Consider the following 26442-nt stretch of genomic DNA (forward strand, 5'->3'; position numbering starts at 1 on the left):
TCTTTCTTTCTTTCTTTCTCTCTGCACTGCATCTTCTAGGAAAATGCTAGCAAAAATCCTCCTCTGGTAAATGTGTATTGTTGTTGTTGAACTGTGTTTTTGGGGGCGCCTGGGTGGCTCAGTCGGTGACACGTCTGCCTTTGCTCAGATCATGATCCTCCGGGTCCCGGGATCGAGTCCTGTATCGGGCTCCCTGCTCAGAGGGGAGCCTGCTTCTCCCTCTGCCTCTGCCCCTGCTCCTGCTTGCTCTCTTACTCTCGCTCTCTCAAATAAATGAAAATAAAATCTTTAAAAAAAAAACCTTTTTTTAAGATGTGTTTTTGTTCATTCACATGTTAAGATTCATTTTTAAAACTTTGGACAATTTTTACCTCATTTTATAATAATTAGCTGCTCCTTGCTACGAATGACAAGGTAGGAAAACTTACAAAACAAAACATTTAAGGAGGAAGAAAGTGCAAATCTTTTCAAAGATTCCACTTCAGCATCTCACAATTTATTTACATGTCGTTCCCAGACACATATGCGGGGTGGGGAGAGGCTCCCTGTATTACATAGTGGCACACACCCCGCACCCAGCAAGAACCTTCACCTGACATACGGCCTAGTGTTCTGAATCAGGGCAGCATCGTTCAATGAGAACAGGAGGGCGAAGAAGACATTTACATTCTGTAACATGATTATATGGAACTCGAGACAGAGGAAATGAAAAACAACATTTCTGAACGATTATAATTGACAGAACAAGTTTCCCTTATTCTGCTTGTTTTAAATAGCTAATGTCTGTAAACTTGAACACCAGCCCTGGCAGATCGAGCGGGCTTAATTCTTTGACTTTCCTTCCTGAGCATCTCCGATGCTCTGCGGGAAGGACAGGCGGCGTCCTCAACCGAGCCGTGGTCCCGCTGTGCCGCCTGCAGCTGCGCCCCACCTCCCAGGCGCCGCGGGTCAAATACTTCGGTAGTCGGAGCCCCGCGCCACGACGGCAGCGGCGGCCCACTCCACAGAGAAAAATGAAATGGTCCCAAAGAATCCAAATATCACCATGACCAGGAGTTGCCAGTGGAGGAGAAGGTAGTTACTGTAGAAAAATGCCACGGCTGCACAAATGGACTGAGAAGAAACAGAACCGGTCAGAAGATGCGACGAGCCCACCGCTCCCCAGCGAGCCCCGCCACCCTCAGCGCCGCCCAGATGGGACTTCATCAGCCACCAGCTCACACACGTGCACCGTAAACTCCCACTGAGAGCCGGCGACCGTCAGGCAAGCGGCGATCTGCTATTTAAAATACTATTTTGTGGGGCACCTGGGTGGCTCAGTGCGTTGAGCATTCCACTTCGGCTCAGGTCATGATCCCGGGGTCCCGAGATCGAGCCCCACATCAGGCTCCCTGCTCGGCGGGGAGTCTGCTTCTCCCTCTGGCCCCTCCTCTTTTGTGTGCCCACCTGCTCTCTCTGTCTCAAACAGAATCTTTAAATAAATAAATTAAAGTATTTTGTGAGAAACTGAGTAATAAAATAACGTATACTCCAGGCCAGAAATGCGCTTGTCTGTGTGACGAAGGGACTCCGGTATCTAAGGTGGGAAGCCTCTAACCTGAGCACTAAGACCAGAACGGAAAGTCTCTTACACAAGCGAGGGGGAGAAATCACAGCCCTCCCTGCTTCCTATGTCCGATGAGAAATACTTTAAAGGATGGCCCTGACTCTCATTTCACAACCATCAAGAAAACAGTGTTTAAGCACTTAAAAAAAAAAAGAGAGAGAGCCCACCTTAGCCCGGCCTGAAGGGGAGCTTACCTGCACAAACTTGAAGACTGCAAAGGCCGGTGCACTGTCTTCAGAGTAGAGAAAGCCTAAGATACTCAGCAGCTGGGTATTGAAGCAGCTGTCCCCAAGGCCCAACAGGAAACTGCAGAAAATGGCGACTTCTTTGCTGCATATAAAGGAAAATGAATTTAGAAAGAGCACTCTTTTTTTTTTTTTAAAGATTTTATTTATTTATTTGACAGAGAGAGAGAGGCAGCCAGACAGAGAGGGAACACAAGCAGGGCGAGTGGGAGAGGAAGAAGCAGGCTTCCCAGTGGAGCAGGGAGCCCGATGCGGGGCTCGATCCCAGGACTCTGGGATCACGCCCTGAGCCAAAGGCAGACGCTTAACAACTGAGCCACCCAGGCGCCCCTAGAAAGAGCACCCTTAACAGTATTTGTTAGAGCCCTTTCTAATGTAAAAGCAACTCTCCTACAAGAGCATTTCGCTTTCAAGTTGTAAACACTATGAAACAAGAAGAAATAAACACTGGACTCCACAAAGTAAGAATTTATGCTCAAACGCATTCACCTTCACAGTCCAAGCAAACTCTGGTCTATGAACTATCTGGGAGCAGACACTGGGTTTGGCAGGGCCACCCCTGGATGGTGGACCTGGACATAAATGTCTACATCTATAATGGATCTGAGTTGAGCGCAAGAAAGTAAGATCCTCAAAGCGGACGTAACCGACTGTGAATGAACCGGAGAGCCTACCCTTTCCTCACTGTTCTTCACTGCTCAGAAAGCAGACCTACAAAATCACATCGGATACTTACATGCTCTTTCATAGGTCAAGAAAAGCATTTAGTGGGCTGAAAGGTTAAAACAACAATTACAAAAACAACTTGGGATTCTCTATAAGCTCCTATTTAAAATAATTCTGGCTCCATCAACATTTGACAGATGACCTTATAAAGAGAACAGACTTTCAGAAAATGATTAACTGCTCCATTCTGAGTATCTAGCCACCCGTTACCTCCCACCCTTCCTTAACTTACTAGAAAAATGACAGTCACTATACCTGGATTTGATGTAAGCACTGCTATCAGTTCCTTCCACAGGAGCAATGGGGGCATCCCCGGGCATGTTGAGAAATATCAAATAAAAAGCTATAAAATGCACCAGGATGCCCAGCAACACAACCGGATTTCTACCAAAACGATTATTCTTGCTCAGGAGACCAAAGAGGCTTCCACCTACAGAACCAATGAAGTAGAGAACAGAAAAACACAAGGCTAGATTAATAAATCAAAACTTGGGTTCTTTGAAAAAAATAGATAAAACAGATTAACAACTAATTTAATCAAGCAGAAAGCAAGCACAAATATTAAAAATAAAAAATAACCATTGAAACAGAAGAAATCTTAAAAATCAGAATAGACTTCTAGGTCAGTGGGGTAATAGGGAGTGGATTTAGCACCTGCTTAAAAAAAAAAGTACAAAAAACATGAAGCAATAATCTTGAAGACACGAGACATGAGACGACAAAGGTCAGTGATCTCCGAGACAGGAAGCAAAGGAGGGGAGCCCTGCTACTGCCCAGCTGCTGGTCTAGAGAGAGACTTAGGCTGGGCTGCAGGGAGGGAGGGGGGGCGGGGGGGGGCCCACAGCCCCCCTGAGTGGAGGACACAGGGCTGAGAGTCTGGGGATACCTAGGTGGCTACAGAGTTCCAGAACAGGCTATCAGAAAGGAAAGCTGCAGAGAGAGACAATTCCAGAGATCTACAGAGGGTCCCTCTGAGTCTTCCCTAAGTGCTGATCAGCACATACTGTGAGTAACTAGCAGAGGCCCGAGAAAGAACCGTCCAAGAGGCTTACATGTATTAGATGTACTAGTGCCCCACCCTGGGCTGGGAATAGTGCCTCGTCCCCGCAGCCAGACAGGAAATCTATGAGTCACAGGCACTGGGTGTGCACAGAAGGGTCTTCCCTCAAGAGCGAGGAATAATTAGCCCTCATCTGAGCACTGCTCTGGTCCTGTCCAACAAAACTTAAAAGCAAGCCCTGAAAGAGTCATATTGTTTCCAAGTAAACGAACTGCAGCCAAGAACAAAGCTCAAGAATATTTATAAGAATACAAAGCCATCCAGCACCCCACAAGGTAAAGTTCACAAAGCCTGGTATCTCCGGCATGACCAGGCAAAGAAGCAGGAAAACAGCACCCATCATGAGGAGGAAAAGCAGCCAAATGTGGTTACCATATGACCCAGCAATTCCAGTGTTAGTTATGTACCCAAGGGAAATGAAAACATATATCCACACAATTAACTGTACACACACGTTCACAGCAGCATGAATTATAACGGCCAAAAAGTGGAAACAAACCAAATGTCCATGGAATGACAAATGGATAAATGAAATGTGATATATCCATACAATTAATTATCACCTAGTGATAAGAAAGGATGATGCCTGATACGTGCTAGAATGTGGAAGAACCTTGGAAACATTATGCTAAATGAAAGAAGCCAGACCCAAGAGACCACATATTCTGTGATTCCATTTATATGAAAAGTCTAGAATAAGCAAATCTATAGAGAAAGTACATTAGCAGTTACCTGGGGAAGGGCAATAAACATGTTCTAAAATTAGACTGTAGGGCTGACTCAAAACCCTGTGAATGTACTAAAAAATACTGACCCGTACACTGTAAGTGGGTTACATATATGGCACGTGAGTTATATTTCAATAAAGCTGTAGAAAACTAAAAAAAAACCAGTACCATCATAGATATTAGAATGAGCAAAAACATTAAGACAATTACTCTAACTGTATTCCACATGTTCAAATACATATAAACACCCAGTACGGTTCCAGATGTGGGCAGCAAAGCAGGAAACAAAGCCACTGAAGTCTGCTCTCCCCATCGTGCTGACCACCGCCGGCCACTCTAAGGGTCGTATGGGTTTTTATTGCCTGTGCTCTTCCCCAAGCCAGAAGCTCCAGGTGGGCAGGGAGTCTCTTATTCATATAATGGATGCACTGTAAGTATCTGATGAACTGGAAAGTTCCTCCTATAGGACAATATTCAACACACAGCTCCAGGCATCAAACCAGCTTTGCTGGGGCGCCTGGGTGGCACAGCGGTTGGGCGTCTGCCTTCGGCTCAGGGCGTGATCCCGGTGTCGTGCGATCGAGCCCCACATCGGGCTCCTCCGCTGTGAGCCTGCTTCTTCCTCTCCCCTGCTTGTGTTCCCTCTCTCGCTGGCTGTCTCTATCTCTGTCGAATAAATAAATAAAATCTTTAAAAAAAAAAAAAAAAAAAAAAAAACCAGCTTTGCTGACGGAGGGACACCTTGCAGGCGTTGTGCCGCGCACCGGGACGGGTATGGAAGTGTTCAATCACTACATCGTACACCTGAAACTAATATTATGCTGGAATTTGAATAAAAAAAGTTAAAAAAAAAAAAAGGAATACCTAGTGTGGTACACTAAAAATACACATTGGTCTTTGCCTTGTCCATTCTCCATCCCACTTTCTGGCCCAGAGCTGCTCCTAGAACCTTGGGAATGTCCTCAGTGTCAGGCGTGTCTTCTGTTTGTTTTCCGTTACTCCCTTCTGACCACACCAGAGCTTATGCAAATGAGGTGATTCCTGAGGGGTTTTCAGGGTGGTCTAGCTAGCTTCAGGATGGGGGCTGGTTGCCAGAAGGACCAAGACTTACTTAGAGGGTTGGAACCTTCAGCCCTGGCCCCCAGGCTCGGGGCAGGGGAGAGGGGTTGGAGATTGAGTGCAATCATCATTGGCAGTGATCTCATCAACCCTGCCTCTGTAATGAAATGTCTGTATAAACCCTTAAACGGCAGGTTTGGGAGAGCGACCCTGGTTGGCTGTGAACACATCCACATACTGGGAGGGTAATGTACCCTGACTCCACGGGGACAGAGGCTCCTGTGCTCGGGACCCTTCTGGTCTTTGCCCTACGTGCTGCTTCACCTGCCTGTTCACCTGTATCCTTTATAATAAGTATTAATAGTAAGTACAGCATTTTCCTGGGGGCTCATGGGAACCTCCAAACTCACAGCCACGTCAGACAGAAGGTAGCTTGGGGACCCGGGACTTACAAGGGGCATCTGAAGTGAGGGTGTCTTTGAGGGACTGAGCCCTTGGACGTGTGGAGTCTGACACAAACTCCAGAACTTAAAGAGTTAGAAGTGGATTGTCTTGCTGGACATCCAGCTTGTGTCAGGGATTCAGAAGACACTTTCCCTAAAATTTTTTTTTTAAAGATTTTATTTATTTGACAGAGAGAGAGAGACAGCCAGTGAGAGAGAAACACAAGCAGGGGGAGTGGGAGAGGAAGAAGCAGGTTTCCCAGTGGAGCAGGGAGCCCGATGCGGGGCTCGATCCCAGGACTCTGGGATCACGCCCTGAGCCGAAGGCAGACGCTTAACGACTGAGCCACCCAGGTGCCCCACTTTCCCTAAGTATTTTAAGAGAAAAAGCTGGGAGAGACTATGTTTTCCTATTTATGGTTTTGATTGGGAATTGTATGGCAAACATCCCATGGTTATCTTAGAACGATGAGAATAAAAAAAACAAAGACATACCTGTCTGGGTAAAAATAAGCAAGGAAATTAAAATTCAAGGACAGAGAGGTGAAGTATACTTACAATATCTGTGATAACCACAACGAACTGATTTCATACAAAAACATTTTTTGAACCAACCTAAGATTTCTCCAATACCAATGAAAATGCCAGAAAGTCCAATGAGGCTTTTCTCTTCTGTTCCGAATTTATTTACAGCACCAATACACGTTCCATAGACACCAGAGAAGAACGTCAATTCCAAACCTTTAGGAAAAAAGCAGATTTAATTATACACTCACAACCTCCATTCCTGGTTTTTCTTCATGGCTGGTGATATTTGAGCTATACATACGTACACAACAGAATTCATTCAGCCTGACAGGTTACTCCCTGAAAGCAGAGCAGTTTTATGCTATGTAGCTGATGAAATGGAATTAACCACAAGATGGCAGTTGCCATGTATCTCAGACAAAAAGACAACTCAAATAAGCAAACTCTTTAACCCTTCTTTTAAAAACCGTCCTTCGGGCGCCTGGGTGGCTCAGTCAGTTGAGCATCTGAGTCTTGATTTCAGCTCAGGTCATGATCTCAGGATTGTGGGATCGAGCCCCGTGTTGGGCTCTGTGCTCAGCAGGGAGTCTGCTGGAGATTCTCTCTCTCTCTGCCCCTCCCCCTTGCTTGTGCACGTGTGCACAGGTACGCACACGCATGCACGCACACACTCTCTCAAATAAAATAATCTTAAAAACAAATAAAATGATCCTCTGTGTGGAGATGGGATGGACAGAGGACGGTACACATGTAAGTCTGTAATAGTGATTTCTAAAGTGCTTGTTACCCTTATTAATAGCTCTCCAAGGTTAACAGGAATGTAGGTTTGGAAAACCCATGCATAATCCACCTTTGCTTAAAGGCAAAATGTTTTCATTAAACTCTTTTTCCCAGAAAAAGAAGTTTTAAAAATTAGGGCTAAAAAATTAAGGTCAATCAGTAGAAGACCTCATTCCTTAATGCTACAAAAAATTAACAAATTTTAAAGATGTTTAACATTTATTCTATTTCTCAAAAAAAATGTTTATACCAATAAGGTAAATAAAGGCAAAAGTAATCACTGGCACATTATAACTTTTTTTTTTAACATGATAGCACTTTTTTTTTTTTTAAGATTTTATTTATTTCTCAGGGGAGGGGGGCGCGCACACAAGCATGAGCAGGGGAAGGGGCAGAGGGAGAACCCGATTCCCCACTGAGCCTGGAGCTAGACTCAGGGCTCAATCCCAGGACCCTGGGATCATGACCTGAGCTGAAGGCAGAACCACCCAGGCACCCTGACATGACAGCACTTTTTAAAAGGAAATAGATTCCCTCATCATTCTGAAGATCTGACAGTGCTCCAGCGACTCAGGTTAGGCACAGAGCTCGTTCCATTTCAACAGAAAGTATATGAATCCGTACGAAGTCACAAGGACTTACTCAGGGTTATCTCCTGCAGAGCTCCATGCTGCCCTAAAATCACCGGCTGCAATGAACCATGCCGCCCAGGGTGCAACCCTTGTACAAAACCCTCCCACGCTGAATCGGGCCGGCCCTGTGATATGCTTTCACCAGTGAAATGCAGTCAAAGCAACACTGGGCCTAAGCCAGGCCTAAGCCTTCACAAAGTCTGGCTGTTTCCCCTTTTGCTCTTTTTGGAGGCCCTAAGCAATATGGCCTTCCTGCTGGGTCAGAAGGAAGGGATCACTTGGGAGAGGGTCATGCAGCCACGGAGACTACTGTGAACAGAGACCCAGCCTTGCACTTGACCCCTTCAGACACACAATGGAAACTACTGAGATGTTGTGGCCCCAGCTGCCTCTAACAGGACCCAGAAGAGATCTCAACTAAGACCATCAGGAGAATCATTCAGCCAAGCCCCACCACTGCACAGAGCTGTGAGAAAGAATCACACAGTGGTTGTTTTCAGTCCTCATTGTCATTATGCAGCCACCGAACACCCAAACCGCCATTAACCCCATTACCTGTATAAGCAGTTGTAACGCTAAGGAGCAGCATCTCCTTGGTGACACATAACTTAAGAGATTTTCCTGAAAGAAAGAAAACAATGTAAGACTGCTTAATTAGATTTTAATTACCCCAAATTCTCAAACATTTACTCAACCCAGACACCCCCTGTCAATAACACCAGTAGACAAATATAGTGGGACTGAGGTTAAGGATTCAGATGCTGAAGGGATGAGCTGAGTCTGCCCTGCAAATAAAACGTTTATTCCACCTGCTTCAATACATTCTACAGTGGTGTCTTCCCAACACACTCTCCAGCTTGAATCTAAAAAAACAACACGGAATGGAGAAAAGAAACAGGATCAAACCAAACGAGACTATGTCAACAGACCTGAGCAAAGGTTAGGCTAAGGGCGTCAATGGCTGGCACAGCGCTAACGTCCCGGGGGGAAGGAGCGAGCACAGAGCGGCTTGAAGACTGGATTCCAGATGACAATTGCCACCCAGGGAGCTTGCTGACCGCACAGAAGCTGCCACACCACTTCCTGCGGTTCTCAGTTCTCTGGATCTGGGGACTGAAGCTTTAGTTCTGCGTAATTGCTTAGGACTACTTTAAAGTGTGTTTTTATGCTGTTCAATGCGGTGGCAATCTGCAATGGAAAATGCATGTCTAAAAACTGCATATTTTAACTGTCTTTCTGAACCTGCTCACATTTCATAATTTAAGGCCACTGATCTAACCTAGTCCTACATGAATAGTGGCTCCAGATTTTAGGTCTTACTCAACTGCTGACTACAAAAGTTACACAAGACACAAACGGTCTGTCCTGAATTTCGCCACAGGCAGAAAAGGATACTTTTTTCTCTTATCTCACTGAAACATAGTGAGAATAAATGCAGTAAGACATTTTCACCTTTTTCACGCATTTCCAGGAAAAAATATAGGATCAATATGAGGTTTAAAAAAGTATTTTTAATTAAAAAAAATGACATTAGCAAAGCATGTTTGTTTTTGAATAATCAGAAGATTAAACAAAAAGAAAATTTAAAACATAATCTGGAATGATACTATAACCGTGACTACATGTATGTCATTATACATTTGTCCAAGCACATAATACGTACACCACCAAGCGTGCACCCTCACGCAAACTGCGGACTCGGGGTGATGATGATGTGGGAATGCAGCAGGTGCGCCCGCCGTAACAGATGTGCCGCTCTGGCCGGGGACGCGGATGGTGTGGAAAGGCTGAGCATGGGGGGGGGGGGGCATAAGAGAACTCTCCTCCTTTTGTTGTGAACCTAAACAGCTCTAATGGGGCGCCTCCCATGGCTCAGTCAGTTAAGTGTCTGCCTTTGGCTCGGGTCATGATCCCAGAGTCCTGGGATCGGGCCCCAAGTCGGGCTCCCTGCTCAGTGGTGAGTCTGCTTCTCCCTCTTCCTCTGCCCCTCCCCCTGCCCCTTCTCTCTCGCTCACTCCCTCTCTCAAAAAAATAAATTTAAAAAGTATCTAAAACGGCTCTAAAAAAATGAAGTCTATTAAAAACAACAACACAATATCATCTATTTACAGAAATAGACAAACCGATCCTAAAATTCATATGGAAATTCAAGGGGCCACCATAGCCAAAATAATCTTGAAAAAGAACAAAGTTGGAGGGTTCACACTTCCCAACTTCAAGTCTTGACAGTCATCAGCAGAGCGCGGTACCAGCATAAGGACAGACACATGCATCTAGAAATAAACACTCACATTTACAGTCAACTGATTTCGACAAGGGTGCCAACACAATTCAGTGGGGAAGAACAGTCTTTTCACCAGGACACCTAGGTGGCCACATGCAGAGGAATGAAGTTGGACTCCTACCTCACAACATATACAACAATGAACTCAGAATAGATTCCAGACCTAAATGTCAGAACTGAAACTATAAAAGTCTTAGAAGAAAACACAGGAGCAAATCTTTGTGACCCAGGGCTAGGCAAAACCTTAGGACACCAAAAACACATGCAAAAGACAACACGGATAAATCAGCCTTCCTCAAAAATTTAGAACTTTTGTGCTTTCAGAGATACCATCAAGAAAATGAAAAGTCAACCTAAGGAATGGGAGTAAATATCTGCAAATCATATGTAAGAGACTCTTATCTAAAATATACAAAGAATTTTTACAACACAGCAATAAAAAGACAACCCATAAAAAACGGGCAAAGGACCTGAGTGGACAGTTCTCCAGAGACGTGATGCAGATGACCCCATATGTGAAAATACGCCCCGAGTCCTTAGCCATTAGGGAAATGCTGTTCAAAACCATGAGACGCCACTTTACACCCATGGGAACAGCTATCTTCAGAAAGACAGATAAGAACTCAAGGAAGTGGGGAAACTGGAACCTTCCCACATGGCTAGTGGGACCATAAAATGGTACAGCCACTAAACATCTGTCCTCAGGTTAAACACGGCGACCACGGGACCCAGCAATCCTACGACTCCCAGGTATCTACACAGACACGTGCAGACGTACATTCACACAAAAACCCACGCACGGATGTTCACAGCAGCATTATTCATGATGCCTACAAACAACCCCTTCTGCAGAACATGCTAGAACACGGATGAGCCTCAAAACCATGACCGTAAGTAAAACCAAAACCCTAAGTGAGAGAAACATGTCACGGAACAGCACTTACAGTACGATTCTATGTATACGAAATAATATCCAGGATAGGCAAATCTAGAGACAGAAAGCGGATTAATGGATGTCCAGGGTGAGGGATGGGGGTGGTGGGGAGGAAATGGGGAGTGAATGCTGATAGGTACAGAAATTCCTTCTGGGGTGAAGAATAGGTCCTATAACTGCCTGTGGTGATGGATGCCCAACCCCGTGAACGTACGGAAGGCCACTGAACTGTACACTTTAAATGGGTGATCGTACAGTGTGTGAATTATATTCAATAAACCTATTAAGACAAAAAATATCATCCAACAGCTTAATGGATCTCCTTCCAGACTTTAAACAAATTTTAATAAAAACAAGTTTCATTGTATATACTATTTTAAAATTTGTTTTCACATAATACGCCAATATTTTCTAACATTCGAGCTCATTTTAATGGCTAGGATAATCGATTGTATACATGTACTGATGCCTTGTGAAATATTTCAATTACTTTCAGTTACTCACTAATATAGACATCTTAGCCATTAAATCTTGACGAAAATTCTTAATTATTTCCTGAGGATAATCCTATTAGTGGAATTGTTGGGGTAAAGGAACAAACATTTCTAAGGCTTCTGATAACTTGCTGACAAATTGGCTCTTCAGAAAATCATACAAATATATGTTCCTATGAGCAACGTGGTCTTATGCATATAAATACCTACTCCCCATAACACGGACAATTATTTTTTTATCTTTTGAAATTTGATGGAAACTTTCAAATCTGCATTTCCTATGCTTAGGCAGGTACCTTCCCTGCCATTTTAACGCTATTAGGTTGCTTTGACAGATGAAGTTCTACAGCTTAAGCAATGAAAGGGCACTCTTTTCCCTTACCGTCTGAGGGACCTGCTTAAAAGGCTGTTCTCCACCCAGTTTCTTCAATTACTTTTCTAGTTTGGTTTTTGCATTGAATCCACCTGGAATGCTAGGAGATATGGCATTTGAGTCTATTTTCCTACACACTCTACTCCCTAACTTTGCTCATTTAAGAGTCTCCTTTATTGTATTTATTGTATTGTGGACGTAGGCTTGATTCTAGAATCCAGTTCCACTGCTCTTTGTATTCCAAAGTGTTCAAATGAATTCACAATCATTTACTTTACTATTTATTAGAGCAAGTCCTTATCCTTTTCAAAAATTCTCTTGGCTATTCTCATTTATCCTTCCAGATGGACTTCACGATTATTTAAAGACAAAGAAATAAATTTTAAAAAATTTTCTAGAGGGGCGCCTGGGTGGCACAGCGGTTAAGCGTCTGCCTTCGGCTCAGGGCGTGATCCCAGCGATCTGGGATCGAGCCCCACATCAGGCTCTTCTGCTATGAGCCTGCTTCTTCCTCTCCCACTCCCCCTGCTTGTGTTCCCTCTCTCACTGGCTGTCTCTATCTCTATCGAATAAAGAAATAAAATCTTTAAAAAAAATTTTTTTTCTAGAAACCCATTAAACATATACATTTGGTTGAGGAATGAAGTGCTTTTCAGATAAGCAGGAGCCGGGGCACCTGGGTGGCTCAGTCGTTAAGCGTCTGCCTTCGGCTCAGGTCATGATCCCAGGGTCCTGGGATCAAGCCCCGCATCAAGCCCCACATCTAGCCCCGCATCGAGTACCACATCGGGCTCCCTGCTCAGCGGGAGGCCTGCTTCTCCCTCTCCCACTCCCCCTGCTGGTGTTCCCTCTCTCGCTGTGTTTTTCTCTGTCCAATAAATAAATAAAATCTTTTAAAAAACAAACAAACAAAAAAAAACAGATAAGCAGGAGCCTTTTCTGTACAACATGCGTCACAGCATCAACAGAGGGAAAGTGATGATTAAGAATAAAGGAAACGCAGCACCCCGCCTAAGACAGATTAAAGCTTGGACTGTCTTCTGCCTTCCTATCTTCTCTTTGGCTTCCTCGCTACCTCATTACCTCACGTTGCTCCCCAGGGCCCAGCACCAGCTCCGAAATCTGCCTACCACGTAGCATCTTACATGCCTTACCTTTTCGGCCGCTCCTTCTTTCCCCCCAAACTAGACAGCTCAACATCCTATTACTCCTGCAACCAACTAGTTCTGTGATGAAACTGTGCAGCCCCCATTGGGTTAGTGCCTCATTTTACAGAGAAGCTGAAGCAAGGTTTGTACATTGAGGAAGGACATCCTGAATCTGGTTACTTCAACAGGCACCCAGGGAGAGCAGGGGTTCAGTGATGGTGCAGGGAGGCTGCATCAAGCCTCACTGAGGCTGGAGGGACCATGTCATAAGCCTGGGGGTCATCAATCTTCCCTTTCCTTGACTCCAAGGCCCACCAAGTAAGCCAATGTGGCTTTCTAGGCCAAGAAGGGAACAAGAAGGGAGTATCTATGAAAGGGCTCACTCAGAAATATTAAACATCATCATAAATGGTTGAAATGAGGGGCGCCTGGGTGGCTCAGTTGGTTAAGTGATTGCCTTCTTCAGCTCAGGTCATGACCCCAGGGTGCTGAGATCAAGCCCCACATCGGGCTCTCTGCTCAGCGAGGAGCCTGTTTCTCCCTCTCCCTCTGCTGCTCCCCCTGCTTGTGCTCTCTCTCTAATAAATAAATAAAATCTGAAAAAAAAAATAAATGGTTAAATTAAGATTTCTGTGGGTTTCTTTAGGTTGAATCCTTTCCCCTTTGGTCCCTCTGATCAATAATGGGAGTTGTGACAAACGAGTTTCTAGGCCTGCAAAGCTGAAAGCCGGACCTTTAACTATGATGACCTCCCATCTTGCTGGGGCACAGTCAGGCTACATCCTTTTTAATTATAGTGTATCATTAAGAATATGTTCCTGAAACATAAGAAATACATGTAATAAAAGCCTGACTAAATAGCCCTAATGATAACATACTATATATTTGAAACTCAGGCTACCACACCCATAAGTCTTTTCTAAAAAAGAGGACAACAGGAATTCTTGGCTAGAAGTTGGGTGCTTTGTGTTATCTGACTCAGGCCATGGCTGATTAGATCAAGAATTTGCACCCTAGCCCAAGGCAACCTATAGGTTACCCACAAGCACAGAAGTGTATAAGGCCCAGGGGCCTAACTGAAACAACATGGCCCCAAAAAGGCTCCTCCCCACTAGACAGTGGTCAGATTCTCTCTCCTTGGGCGACAAAGAGGCTGAGGGAGCTATAGGCAGAAGCAAAGAACTGGCCCACATCAGGCCTTACAAGAACCGGAAGCCATGTTTGCTAGTTTCTGAAGGAACCACAAGATGGCCATTTTGGGATTCACTGGCTTTGCCTCTCACACAGTTGGGACTCGAATCCCAGCTCAGCAATATACTAGCTATCGGACCTTGGGCAAATACTTTCTCTAAGTCTCAATTCTCTCTTCCAACAAATAGAGAAAATGGTAGGTATGTGTTCTAGGATACTCACAGAGAGGTTGTGAGAATAACACAAAAATAAACACGCAGGGAGGTGTTACCAGGAAGAACCCTCCGCAGACAAGTCCAACTGTTCTTCCGAACTCGGTTCTGAGAAGATGGTGTGTGTGTCCTCACTGCCTTGTGTAAAGCACCAGTTCCTGAGCTCTCTGCACCTCCCTGTGCCTCCCTCGCACCACACCGGGCCGGACAGTCAGGTTCGCGTGCATCCCACACACCCCTCAGTTACAGAGACACTGGCTGAAAAGACTACTGGACCTCAGAGCCACATACCTGGAAAAACGAAAACACTGGAAGATCGTCAATCCAAAGTTAACAGGGAAAGGGGGAAAGGCAAATGCTGTAGTTGTTCCCGAACAGCTCTTGCATTTCAGACACAGAAAATACTTACTGAACGCATCTACTGCTTTTCCCATAGTGCTCTGGGCAGATCTGAAAAAAATAAAATGAAATATCAACGTGCTTTCCGCTAAAAGCAGAAAAGAGGAGAAAAATGGTATCACATTTTTATTGACGTTCGTCAAAGCGCCATCCTCTCTAGGGTCTGGCAAACATTTCCACTGGCCGAGATGCTCCTCGCTCCAGGGTGTCCCTCTGGGACCCCACCCTTGCTTCAGAGAACACGCAGAAAGCACCACCCAGGTGACCCTTTAATAACAGCCGAACCCAATCCTCTCATACTACGTTGAAAGCACACATCCCCGCATGTCCTTCTCAGAAAGGGTACGTCAGGCAGGACAGAAATCTCCACCCTTCTGTTCGCATACTGTAAAATCCACTTGTAAGAACTCAATTTCCCTCCACTCTGACTCCTTCAAAACGAAGTCGTGCCGTGTGAAAACTCTGCAAAAGCAACACCAGCACCTGCGCCGCACAGCGGGGTGCAGGAGAAGCGAGGGGTCAAACACGCGGGCTTCAGAGTCTGCACTGTGCCTTGCCACTTGTTCGTTGTACGGTTTTAGGCAGGTTACCTCATGCCTCCAGGTTTCACTTCCCCTTTTACAAAACAGGAGCATTACCACTTACCTGAAAGAATTTAATGAGACCATGTAGCTAAAGTATAGTTGTTCATTGTGATTATGGGAAAGACATTTTTAAAAGATTATGTTTCTTACTCTGCCGGGCAATAGGGTGATACCTACTCGTCCGCCATCTTTAAATAATAACATTTACAAAAAAAAGAAAAAAAAAAGGAACCTCATGGAGATCTAGTTGACTTACATAAATGAATTAGTGACACAAAAAAGGGAGTCTGTTCTAACCAACAGGAAAAACCTTTTTTCCTCACCATAAGGACTCATGTCTTCCCTGGAAGGAAAATCTCTTCAGACTCCAAGTAACTGATCGTCTTCTTGTAGTTGGACAGGATCAGGTATAGGATTCTAGCATTTTACATTTCAAGCTCCAAACACGTAGGAACCGATCCATCCACCCTACAGACTATTAAAGTACAATCAAGCCAGTCAGCACTCAGGTGCAAGTCATTCCCCATTCAATTCAGTGAGGTATTAAAGGGAGCCATTTCTAATAGGATTCTAAAATAGGGCGATCCCCGGGTCCTGCAAGGGTGGAGGGGGCACAGTGAGATCACGTTCAATCTCTCTCAAACCCTCCAGTACCCTCCCATCTCATTCCTAGCTTACCCAAGGTCTCGACTTTGAAGGCTAGGAGAACATGCCACCCCAAAACTTGCGTTAGTATATTGATTATGTTGAGCTGTAGGCACTCAAAAAATAGCAAATATGGGTACAGGCTTTCTCTGAACTCCCCTCATCTGCCTAAAGACAGATCCTCCAAAAGGAACTCAACTGTTATAAATCGGCTCTGGGAGTTTCATCAGACAGGGAAGATTGGTTCTTGTCACAAGAGAGCCCAGACATCAAAATATGTCCCAAACCATCCTATCTCCCATCTACTCTTCTAAGGGTCCGTTCATCTTTCCAAACAATCATTTAGTCTCCTGTAAGAGGCCTACATCCCTCCTCCCCTTCCCCTATTTAGACAGTATATAAAGCCTAAATTCTAAGCCATCCTGGGGATTACTCATTTTCCCCTGGGTTTCCTTCATGTATACATGAGACATACGTGTTAATAAATTTGATTGCTTTTTTTTCCTTGTTAATCTTTATTATAGGGGTCTCAACTAAGAACACAGGAGAGTGAAGGGAAAATTATTTTTCATCCCCTACTACTTATATGTTACCTTCTCAGCCTTCCCTGGCAACCCCATCTGTAATTTTACGTATACAGTATACGTTACATATAAATAACTATTATAATATCAAGTTGCAAGCCAGCCCCCCACCTCCAGCCCACATTTCTGTACCTTGCTCTCCTTTAGACTTCTCCTATTCTAATATCAGATGGCTAAAAGGTACAGAATTCTTTTGGGGGGTAATAAAAATGCTCTAGCATTGGTTGTGGCGATGGACACACACTTCTGTGAACACCCTGAAAGTCACTGAATTGTACACTTCTATTTTTTTTTTTTTTTGAGAAAGAGAGAGAGAGAGAGTATGAGCATGAGTGGGGGGAGAGGGAGAAAAAAATCTTAAGCAGGTTATATGCCCAGCACAGAGCCCGATGTGAGGCTCAATCTCAGAATCCTGAGACCATGACCTGAGCCAAAATCAAGACTGAGACACTTAACCAACAGAGCCACCCAGGTGCCTCTGAACTGTACACTTTCAATGGGTAAACTGTACAGCATGTGAATTATACCTCAATAAAAACTGTTTTAAAAAAATGCCTATTTCTCTTCTCTCTCACCCACTAGAAAGCTCCATGAGTGCACGAACACCTGTGTGTTCAACGAAACACTCTCCAAACAATGCCTGGAACAGACACTCAAATATAGACCGAAGGGAGGGAGGCCAGAGAGACAACTGCCAATGAAGAAATTCTTAGAGATCGCCCAGCTCGCGGGGCCTCACACATGCAAATTACGCACACGGGGACCACTGAGGTAGGGCGCTGAGCTGCCTTCTCGCATCCTCAAATCATCTTCTGTAACGCCTTCAGTGGAATCCCTTAAAATTAGATCCTACTCTTTCCTTCAACAGCTTTTTTTTGAGGGGGGGGTGGGGGCAGGGGGAGAGCGAGAATCTCAAGCAGACACCTCTGCCAACCCCCCCCAGCCCCGTGCCGAGAGCACAGCCCGACACTGGGCTCGATCTTAGGGCCCTGAGATCATGACCTGAGCCCAAACTCCAGAGTCGGATGCTCAACTGACTAAGCCAGCCAGGCGCCTCCCCTCAGTGGCTTCTAACCCCACCGAGCACGGAACCTGCGCTCCTGGCACAGCTCCCAGAATCGACTCCCTGCTACTGCAGACACACCCACTCCACTCCCTCCCTGCGCCGAGTCCCACAGGCCTCCCTGCAGCCCTGGCACCCACCGCACCCCTTCCCACCACCTGGCCTTGGCAGTGGCCATCAGCCCATCTTCCCTCCTCACCAGTCAGGCCTCGGGGAGCCACTCGGCCCTTCATCACCTCCCCCTTTCGCTGCCTTCCTAGCACTTACTTTGCGGTTTCACACAAGTATTGTCTACACCCCCTCTAAAATTAAGTCGCAGAAGAACAGGGACTCGTCTGTCTTGTTCACTGCTGTACACCCCTCAGGTTTAGAAGGGGGCTGGCACAGAGTCTGTGCTACTTATAGAATAAAGACAAGGAAGCTTCGAGTTTGGGAGACAATTCAGGGAGAGAAAATGCTAAAAGGACTGAGTAATACTCCTCAGCACTGCACCTTATCAGTTATACAAGCCCATCTATCCACGGAGTTCCTTGAAAACAGGATGGGCTGTATTTATCGCACAGCACCAACATCTGACATTTGCTAAATGGACAGGTGTTTTAATTTTTGCTGAATCTGTGGTATTCATCCTCACAGAATCCTTCTCCAGGGGCGCCTGGGTGGCTCAGTCATTAAGCGTCTGCCTTCGGCTGAGGGCGTGATCCCGGCGTTCTGGGATCGAGCCCCACATCAGGCTCCTCTGCTGGGAGCCTGCTTCTTCCTCTCCCACTCCCCCTGCTTGTGTTCCTTCTCTCACTGCCTCTCTCTGTCAAATACATAAATAAAATCTTAAAAAAAAAAAAAGAATCCTTCTCCAATATGTTTATGATTAAAAATATATACGCATAGTTGATGTTATATATACGCATTACAGATACATAAACGCATACATACATATTCAAATCAGACGTAACACCTCTCTCTTTTGCTTTAAACAAACTTAGTGAAATTTTGAATGCTTAATGATCCTCTGGAGAATTTTAGGCCTTTTTGGGATAAACAAGGCAGCACAGAATGCTCAGTGCCAACATTTTAACAATAGATAAAAAGCTATACGTAACCTTCACGTTTGACTGTTCGAGAAGCCAAACAAAACAAGACTCGTAAAGATTTCTCATTTCCCTTCCCTCAAACCTGGATAATACCTGCAGGGAAATTGTCTGTGATGTTTTAGTGTTACTTCTAAATGAAACAGGCTCAAGGTAATTTACAGTTTTTAGAAAAACACAGGACGATACACTTGTTTCCCCATTTGGACTCCTCTGGGGAAGAGCACGCGTGTCGGTTAGTGCAAAAACCCAGCTCTGTGCACAGGAGCACGGGTGTGACTGAGGATCATCGAGGACGACTGCTGATGGCCTTGCCACTCACATGCGCCACAGGAACGGGAAAATTTTAGGGTTGGGTCAGAGAAATCCTAACGGAGGGCAGAGACTGTCTTCTACTTAACTTTGTAAGCCCGCATCGTGGTACACTAAAACACAGGGGATGCCAGCTGAACTGAAAGAGGAAATCGAGGCCCAGAGAAATAAAGGGATTATGGCTACTATCCAGGGTCATACAACTTGTCAGCCACAACCTGGGATTAGACTCAAATCCCCTGTAAACTTTCCCCTGCCTCTCCTTTCCTTTCCCTTCTTCCTCCCCACTGCTCTCCAATCGGAAGAGATTGGCTTTAAAACCTTTCCCTTGGGGCGCCTGGCTGGCTCAGTCAGTAAAGCCTGCAACCTTTTTTTTAAAGATTTTATTTGAGAGAGAGAGAGAAAGAGAGAGAACGCACGCCATGTGCGGGTGCACGCGTGCAGGTGCAAGCACGTGTGGCTGAGGGAGGCAGGCAGAGGGAGAGGGAGAGAATCTTCAGCAGACTCCCTGCTCCCTGCTGAGCGCAGAGCCCAAGGTGGGGCTCAATCCCATGACCCTGAGATCATGACCTGAACTGAGATCGAGAGTTGGATGCTTAACTGACTGAGCCACCCAGGTGCCCTGAGCTTGCGACTCTTGATTTCAGGGCTGTGAGTCTGAGCCCCACGTTGGGTGTGGAACCTACTTTAAATAAATAAATAAACACAAATAAAACTTCTTCCTCCTGTCTGCGCAACGCTGGATCTCAGTTAGGGCTATGCAAAGGTTGGAAATCTCTAAACCACATCCCCACAAAATACATTTTCAAATAAAAAGGAAGGAACATTGCCAACTTCTTACTCGTTGACTTCCAGGTCCTGGTCATCAGAAGACTCATCTTCTCCCAGGACATTTTCAGAATCTGGTTGCCGAATGAGAAAGAAAAGAACTGTCCCCACAAGGCTAATCACTGTCAGGGCAATAAACACCGTTCTTCGGTCACTCTCTAGAGAAAAGAAAGAAGAAGGCAGATAGCACTGGCCACGCAAACAATTCGAATTAGTGTTATGTTCAGAAGTTGTTTAAAACCATCCAGACATTTCCTTGTTAAATATTTACTGCATTCGTGAAAATCTCAAACAAGAAACTCAGTAGAATACCTCCACCTTTGTCTTTCAGTTAAAGAAATAAGCCAAAAGAAAAAATGCACAAGAAACTTTAAAGGAAGCACACAGACAAAATGAGGGCTCAAAAGTCTAACCAGTGACTAGTATGCTCACACATAGCATAACCTTCTCCTATACCTTGAGCTGCTGCTCAAAGCATAGCCATAAACTAAAATCTTAGCTTAATAAGGAAAAAAGTGGCTAAAGACTAAAATCTGAGAGGACTTAAGGCAGCAAGGTTCATGAGAACAATCTGAACAGAGCAATAATAGATATTTTTATGAAACTATTATTATTCTTTGAACACGTGTGAATAAAGCAAAGTGAAGAGCACCAACCTGATATCTGAGTTTTCCCTTGCCAAGCAAAATATATGTAGAGATTTCCGAAGAACAAGCTGGGGGAGGAAAAGGGAGGACAGGATGTTGAGGATTTATTTCCATATTTATGGTTTTAGAGCAGTTTTTCCATTATTTGTTTAAAAGAGAGAGAGAGAGAAAAAGAGATTTCTAAAGCTTATATAATTTTAAAAGTATCTACCTGCCCTAGGTCATTTAAAAGTATCGACTCCACCCTGACTCTTTCTGAAAAACTAACTGACACAGATGGAATTCAATCTCCTTCTACGTGGCAGTGACCTGACTCAGAACCAAGACTTGACTCTCTTTGAAACATGTGACGTATTGGGACTCTGGAAACGACTACTGGGAAACAAGCTTATGCTACTTCTCAAATTCTGTATTTCAAAGGATCTATGGGTGGGGGGTAATCCATGATTCAGTTACCTGCATCTAATGCATCTAATACTCTAGCACCCTCTCCCAGAGAAGGAGTCACTCGCCTACACTCTGGTATCTTAATATACACCCCCTTACAGCTACACATCTGCATTTAGGAAGACTTCTCAACACCACAACTTTAGGCAATACCCACAAGGGTAAATTCTCAGGACAGATTCCACGACAGAATGACCCCTTTTGTTTTTTACTTAGGAAACATATAACATGCTGTATCATTCAGCACTGACATAATTAGTCTCACTTAAAAAAAATTTTTTTTAATTCACTTATTTTTAAGTAATCTCTACACCCAACGTGTGGCTCAAACTCACAACCCTGAGATCAAGAGTCACACGCTCCCCGGACTGAACCAGCCAGGCACCTCTCACTTTTGAATTTTAATATATTCATTAATAGCTATCAGGTGCAGCTCAGTGGGAAGGATGTGGTCTTTGGAATCCAGATAAGGATGGTTTAAATCAGATCAGTTACTTCACTTTTAAGCCTCTGTTTTCTCATCTGTAGAACACAGATAATACCTTCTGGTCTCATGAGGGGCTAAGGATTACTGAGATGTAGTAACGAAGCCAACAGTCCCTGCCTGAAATATAGCAGGTGCTAAATACATTATGGTTAACACGATTTTCTCTTTACTAATCACGAGTCCCAATGAGGCAGGTCCATGCATTTCACGCAATTCTATCAAACGTTAAATCCGCACCACATGGAGCTAGGAACTCAAGCCGAAGAACACAGAAGATCGGAATTTTCAACACAACAAAGATCTAAAAAAATGGTGTGACAAAAGAATTGAAGGAAAGACTGAGCTCCAGAAGGATCATTACCTAGATTGTAAGAGTGCCCAGAAAATTCCACTGTTTCTCCCAATAGTGTGCTCATCTGAGTTTATTGTCAGGCAATTTCCTTGTGCTGTCCAAAGCACTGAAATTCAAACCCAAAGTTTGTCAAGGGAATGAAATCACTTGGCTTCACACACGAAACACATGATACTCTTAAATAAATCCCAGAAGACAGAGAAAATAAACATCAAGACGCTTACCGGCAGCTGCAATTCCAATGAACACAGAGGCCGTGTAGAAGGACCACGGGAGAGGCTGGATAAAAACGGCAATGTACATGCTAAAATGTAACAGGTCAACGCATTACGGTCAAACAGCACCTCATACAGGAGGCCGATCATGCCTTCTAGGGATCGGTTCTGAGGACTCTCTTTTTTAAAAAGTGAACCTGTAAAGGACTTCTCCAGCGTTGGAAAAAAAGGGACAAATGTGACCTACTCATTTATTTACTATTTCGAATTTGTAAGATCGGACATTGAATGAGGGTTTATAATTGGCCTTTGCCAATAGCTCAGCACATGCTGGGATGGTAGTTCTACAACCCAGAAAAAAACCTTAGTTATCTCGGCTGAATTCCTGTTAATCAACTTGATCTAAGATAAGATTACTTCACAGGAAGTTCTTTTCAACTCCCACGGAGAGATCTGGGGTACTGTTTTTATGTATAGTAAGATGAAAGCGTGTATATGCGCACACGCCGTCACGTTAAAACAACATGAGGGGCGCCTGGGTGGCGCAGTCGTTAAGCGTCTGCCTTCGGCTCAGGGCGTGAGCCCGGCGTTTCTGGGATCGAGCCCCACGTCAGGCTCCTCCGCTGGGAGCCTGTTTCTTCCTCTCCCACTCCCCCTGCTGTGTTCCCTCTCTCGCTGGCTGTCTCTATCTCTGTCACATAAATAAATAAAATCTTTAAAAAATAAATAAATAAATAAATAAAAATAAAACAACATGATATCCCGGGACGTCAAGGAGAGAACCAAATCCCTAAAATACTGCCTGTATTCTAGTCAGTCCAAGTTGGCAAAAACCTTTTTTTTTTTTTTTTTTTTAAAGTAATCTCTGCACCCAATGTGGGGCTTGAACCTACAACCTGGAGATCGAGTGTCACATGCCCTTCCAACTGAGCCAGCCACACACCCCCAAGTCAGCAATTTCTTGTTACTGGATGCTTGAAAGGTGCCGAGGGTGCTTGGATTAAATGAAAGAAAACCACACTACTCACCTGTAAAATAAACCACTTGCAAACATAGAGAGCTGAGGACCTATAATGGCAACCACTGACGGTGTAATCAAATTTGAAGCGGAGAACACTCCATAAATAATTGCCATGCTGTACACATAACAACACAGAGAAGGAAAAAACAAAACTCTTGAATCACGGTCTCAAAAATGCATTTTTTCAAATCTACTTAGAGTCTATAGATTTTCGGGGGCACAAACGTTAATTTCTTCAGCTGGAATTAATAATAATCCTATCATTAAACTGAATCCTACAGTGAGGTTTTCACTTACACAAAATCTTGACGTCTCGTCAAATTTCCCTTTGAATCAGCTTGCCTTGGACAATACGCCTTTAACGGACTGGTAAATTATAACAACAGCTAACGTACAACACGTAACAGACACTGAGCCAAGCGTTTTATATGTTTTCCTTATTAAATCTGACAGCTCTATAAAGATAGTATTATTATCCTCACTCCACAGAAAAGAAAACTGAGATGCAGAGTGGTTAAGTTACTTGCCAAAAGTCCAGCTAAATAGCCGGTGAGTGGTGGAGCCAGAATCCCATTCCTGGGAATCTCACTCCAGAGGCCCTCGTCAACCAGTCTGCTCTACAAACTTAGTTAACAACTCCTGGCAACTGCATGAAATTTCACTGTTACAAATAATAAGCAGAGTTCTCAGTTGCTTAAACCAGAGTTGATTTAACTCAATCTAATGGTCTCACTTGAACATTATTCAGCCACTATAGACCCAGCCCTAGTACATACGCCTTGCGGCAAAGTGTGACTAAAACCATTTTGAGGGTCCTGAATTCATTTACTAGACGCTACTTACAAACCCAAAGGAAATTATTCTTTGGCTTTTGTGATCCTCTCAAACAGTAAACGTTCTCTGGAATTGGAAGACAAAGCTCTAGTGAAAAATGTGGTATTGCTAGTCATGTAAAAAGATGGACATTAGCACCCCTTTATTCTCAAATATATATAAGATCAGGTTTAGGATAGGTAAGAACTAAATAAGAAGAGTTGTGGGGGAAGAGGGGGGCTGTTGGTCAGCATCTAAGAGTTCACCACAGAGAAATTAAGAAACCCGTGTGTTTACATCCATGCGTGCATTACACTCCCAGCTTCAATCACAATGTACTAGTGACTCATGAAGGTCTTTGCACTTTATTTTCTCTGTAAAAGTGGGACTAAACACCTTAACAAAAACCTAAAAGCTCCTGATGACACTATGCTGAACATTATCAAATTACAAAAACAGGAGGACCGAATGTTTCAAGAATCACATAAAACATCCTCTGTTTAGGATTGAGAAGATGTAATGATGACAATATTTGAGTGTTTATTAAATGCCAGGCACTGTGCCAAGAGCTTTACACGCATCATCAGAGCAAGGAAACTGGGCTCGTAGAAGTAACTTGCCTAACATAACGCAGCGTTAAGTCATGAAACCAGGATTTCAAACCCAGTATTAAATTCTACATGAAACCTAAACTCATCACCTTTATTCTATTATGTTCTCCCAAACAGACCAGATACGGAGAAAATGCAACCACTACTAATTCAATCACAGTATTATTGCCGGAGATTCTGGTAAGATTTAGGGAACCACTGTAACATAGGGAGTAAAACCAATCATACGGTACAATACCTGGTATATCCACTGCCATGAAAATCTGTGCTATTTAAGCTCCTGATGACAGTTTGCTGCATGGAAGATAAAGCTAATCAATGAAAACATTTCTCAGTTTCCCTCCCCATCCCCACCAAAGTTTGTCTCCAAGAACTGAGAATGAAGCACCTGGTAAAGTAGAATTCAAGACACTCAGTACTTCATATTAAAAATCAACTATGAGACAAGAAAAAGGACTACAGAACAGGAAAAGGCAAACCGATGACAGGGAAAGGGGGAAAGATCAGCTGTAGCTATGCCTTGGGGTTCTTTTCTCCTCAATTCTCCCAGTACTAATGGAGACCTTAATACAGACAACAAATAACAGGTCACATACAAACCCCAAGTCAAATCAGAGGAAGAGGCAGTAGTTTAACTCCCCATCCCGATAAAATATTAATAAGAAACATCTGACACACGAAATTAAACTGAGGCATAAAAAACGAGGAAGGTGGGTGGGAAAATACAAGGTGCAACTTAAGCGCGCTGTTAGGCACAATTACTGTTTATTATCATTTTTGGAATCGGTTACGAGAGGCACTTCAAAGGAGGGAGAACAGATCCCGACTCACCGCCACATTTCCACAAGTTTGAAAGGCGGTGAACATAAACATAAAGGCAACTCCTAAAATAATAATGTTGAAAAGCTTTTTAGATTCCGGGGACATTGTGGCTCAACTCTGCCGGCGGTCAGCAGCGGCCCAGGGCGGTCAGCTCTCCTCGGGGCGAACCCACTGACAATCCTGGGGAAGGAAATGAGATGGTGAGAAGAGGTGGCAGATCCAGGAGCAAGGCTGCCAAGCTGTCAACTTCCAGTTCTTGGATCAGAATCGCGGGCCGAGAGTGAGGTTCTCCCCACAGGCAGTTAGGACATTCCCAGGGTCCGATCCGAGCGGGGAAGGGCCCGACACCCGGAAAAGCGCCAATAACGTCGTGGCTTCAGGTTGAGGGGCCCGCGAGGGGGATTAGGGGCCAAGGCCGAGGTGCAGCGGCCGCCGCGGCCCCGCCCGCCGGGCCCTGACTCACCGCGGGTCAGGCGACCGGGTCACCTGACCGCAGGCTCGGCGCCGGCCGCTCGACCCGCTGGGAAATGTAGTCCTGCGCGACCCGAGACGCGCAAGCGCCTTGAGGAGGGGAGCGGCGCGGAGCCCGCGCGCCCCAGCGAAGGAGGGGCTACAAAGCGGAACCCAGCGTAGAAATCGGGAACTGCGGGAGAGAGCCCGGAAACGTCGTAGCGGGGCCTGAGAAGGCTGGAGACCGCGGGGCAAACGGGGGTGGGGGAGGAGTATCCCCTCTGATAGAAGCGGGAACGTTCTGCTGAGGTCCGAGCAAAAAAGCTGCGTGGAGCTCGAATATTGGCACGAAAAGAAGGCGGGGCCTGGAAGGGGAGCGCTTCCTGTTCCTCCTGCGGGAGAGAACCCGTACGGCATCACTACCGGAAAGAGCGTTTCGCGGGCTTTCCAACTGCCCTCAAATTCCGCTCCCCCCTCCCAGCAACAGTGACTCCGCGCATTTTGGCCCGCCCGCCGGGCTCTGCGCAGGCGCGTCGGACAGGGGCGGGGCGCGTGGCCGCGGCGTTGCGGGGCGGGGAGGGGCGAGCCAATCAGGGGATTCATTTCCGGGTGGCGCGGGCGCCATTTTGTG

General features: G+C 45.0%; 1 protein-coding gene across 2 annotated transcripts; it reads right to left on the minus strand.

Annotated features, from left to right (window-relative positions):
* Nucleotides 1–474: 474 nt before the first annotated feature.
* Nucleotides 475–26309, minus strand: MFSD11 (major facilitator superfamily domain containing 11). 2 transcript variants are annotated; one of them, XM_044378770.3, is made up of 14 exons: nt 25825–26309; nt 25371–25541; nt 24778–24833; nt 23123–23230; nt 22104–22183; nt 21889–21985; nt 20603–20661; nt 19960–20104; nt 14853–14893; nt 8363–8428; nt 6483–6608; nt 2833–3007; nt 1801–1936; nt 475–1113 (listed from the first exon to the last, which is right to left on the minus strand). In XM_044378770.3, exons 2-14 carry the CDS (start codon nt 25464–25466, stop codon nt 949–951), a joined length of 1350 nt encoding a protein of 449 aa, XP_044234705.1. In that variant the 5' UTR covers nt 25467–25541; nt 25825–26309; the 3' UTR covers nt 475–948. The 2 variants fall into 2 exon arrangements, with proteins under 2 accessions (XP_044234705.1, XP_048082420.1); XM_048226463.2 differs by having other exon boundaries at nt 25371–26167.
* Between the last annotated feature and the right edge of the window lie 133 nt (nt 26310–26442).

The sequence above is a fragment of the Ursus arctos genome, unplaced genomic scaffold (genome assembly GCF_023065955.2).
Source record: "Ursus arctos isolate Adak ecotype North America unplaced genomic scaffold, UrsArc2.0 scaffold_24, whole genome shotgun sequence".
Classification (NCBI taxonomy): domain Eukaryota; kingdom Metazoa; phylum Chordata; class Mammalia; order Carnivora; family Ursidae; genus Ursus; species Ursus arctos.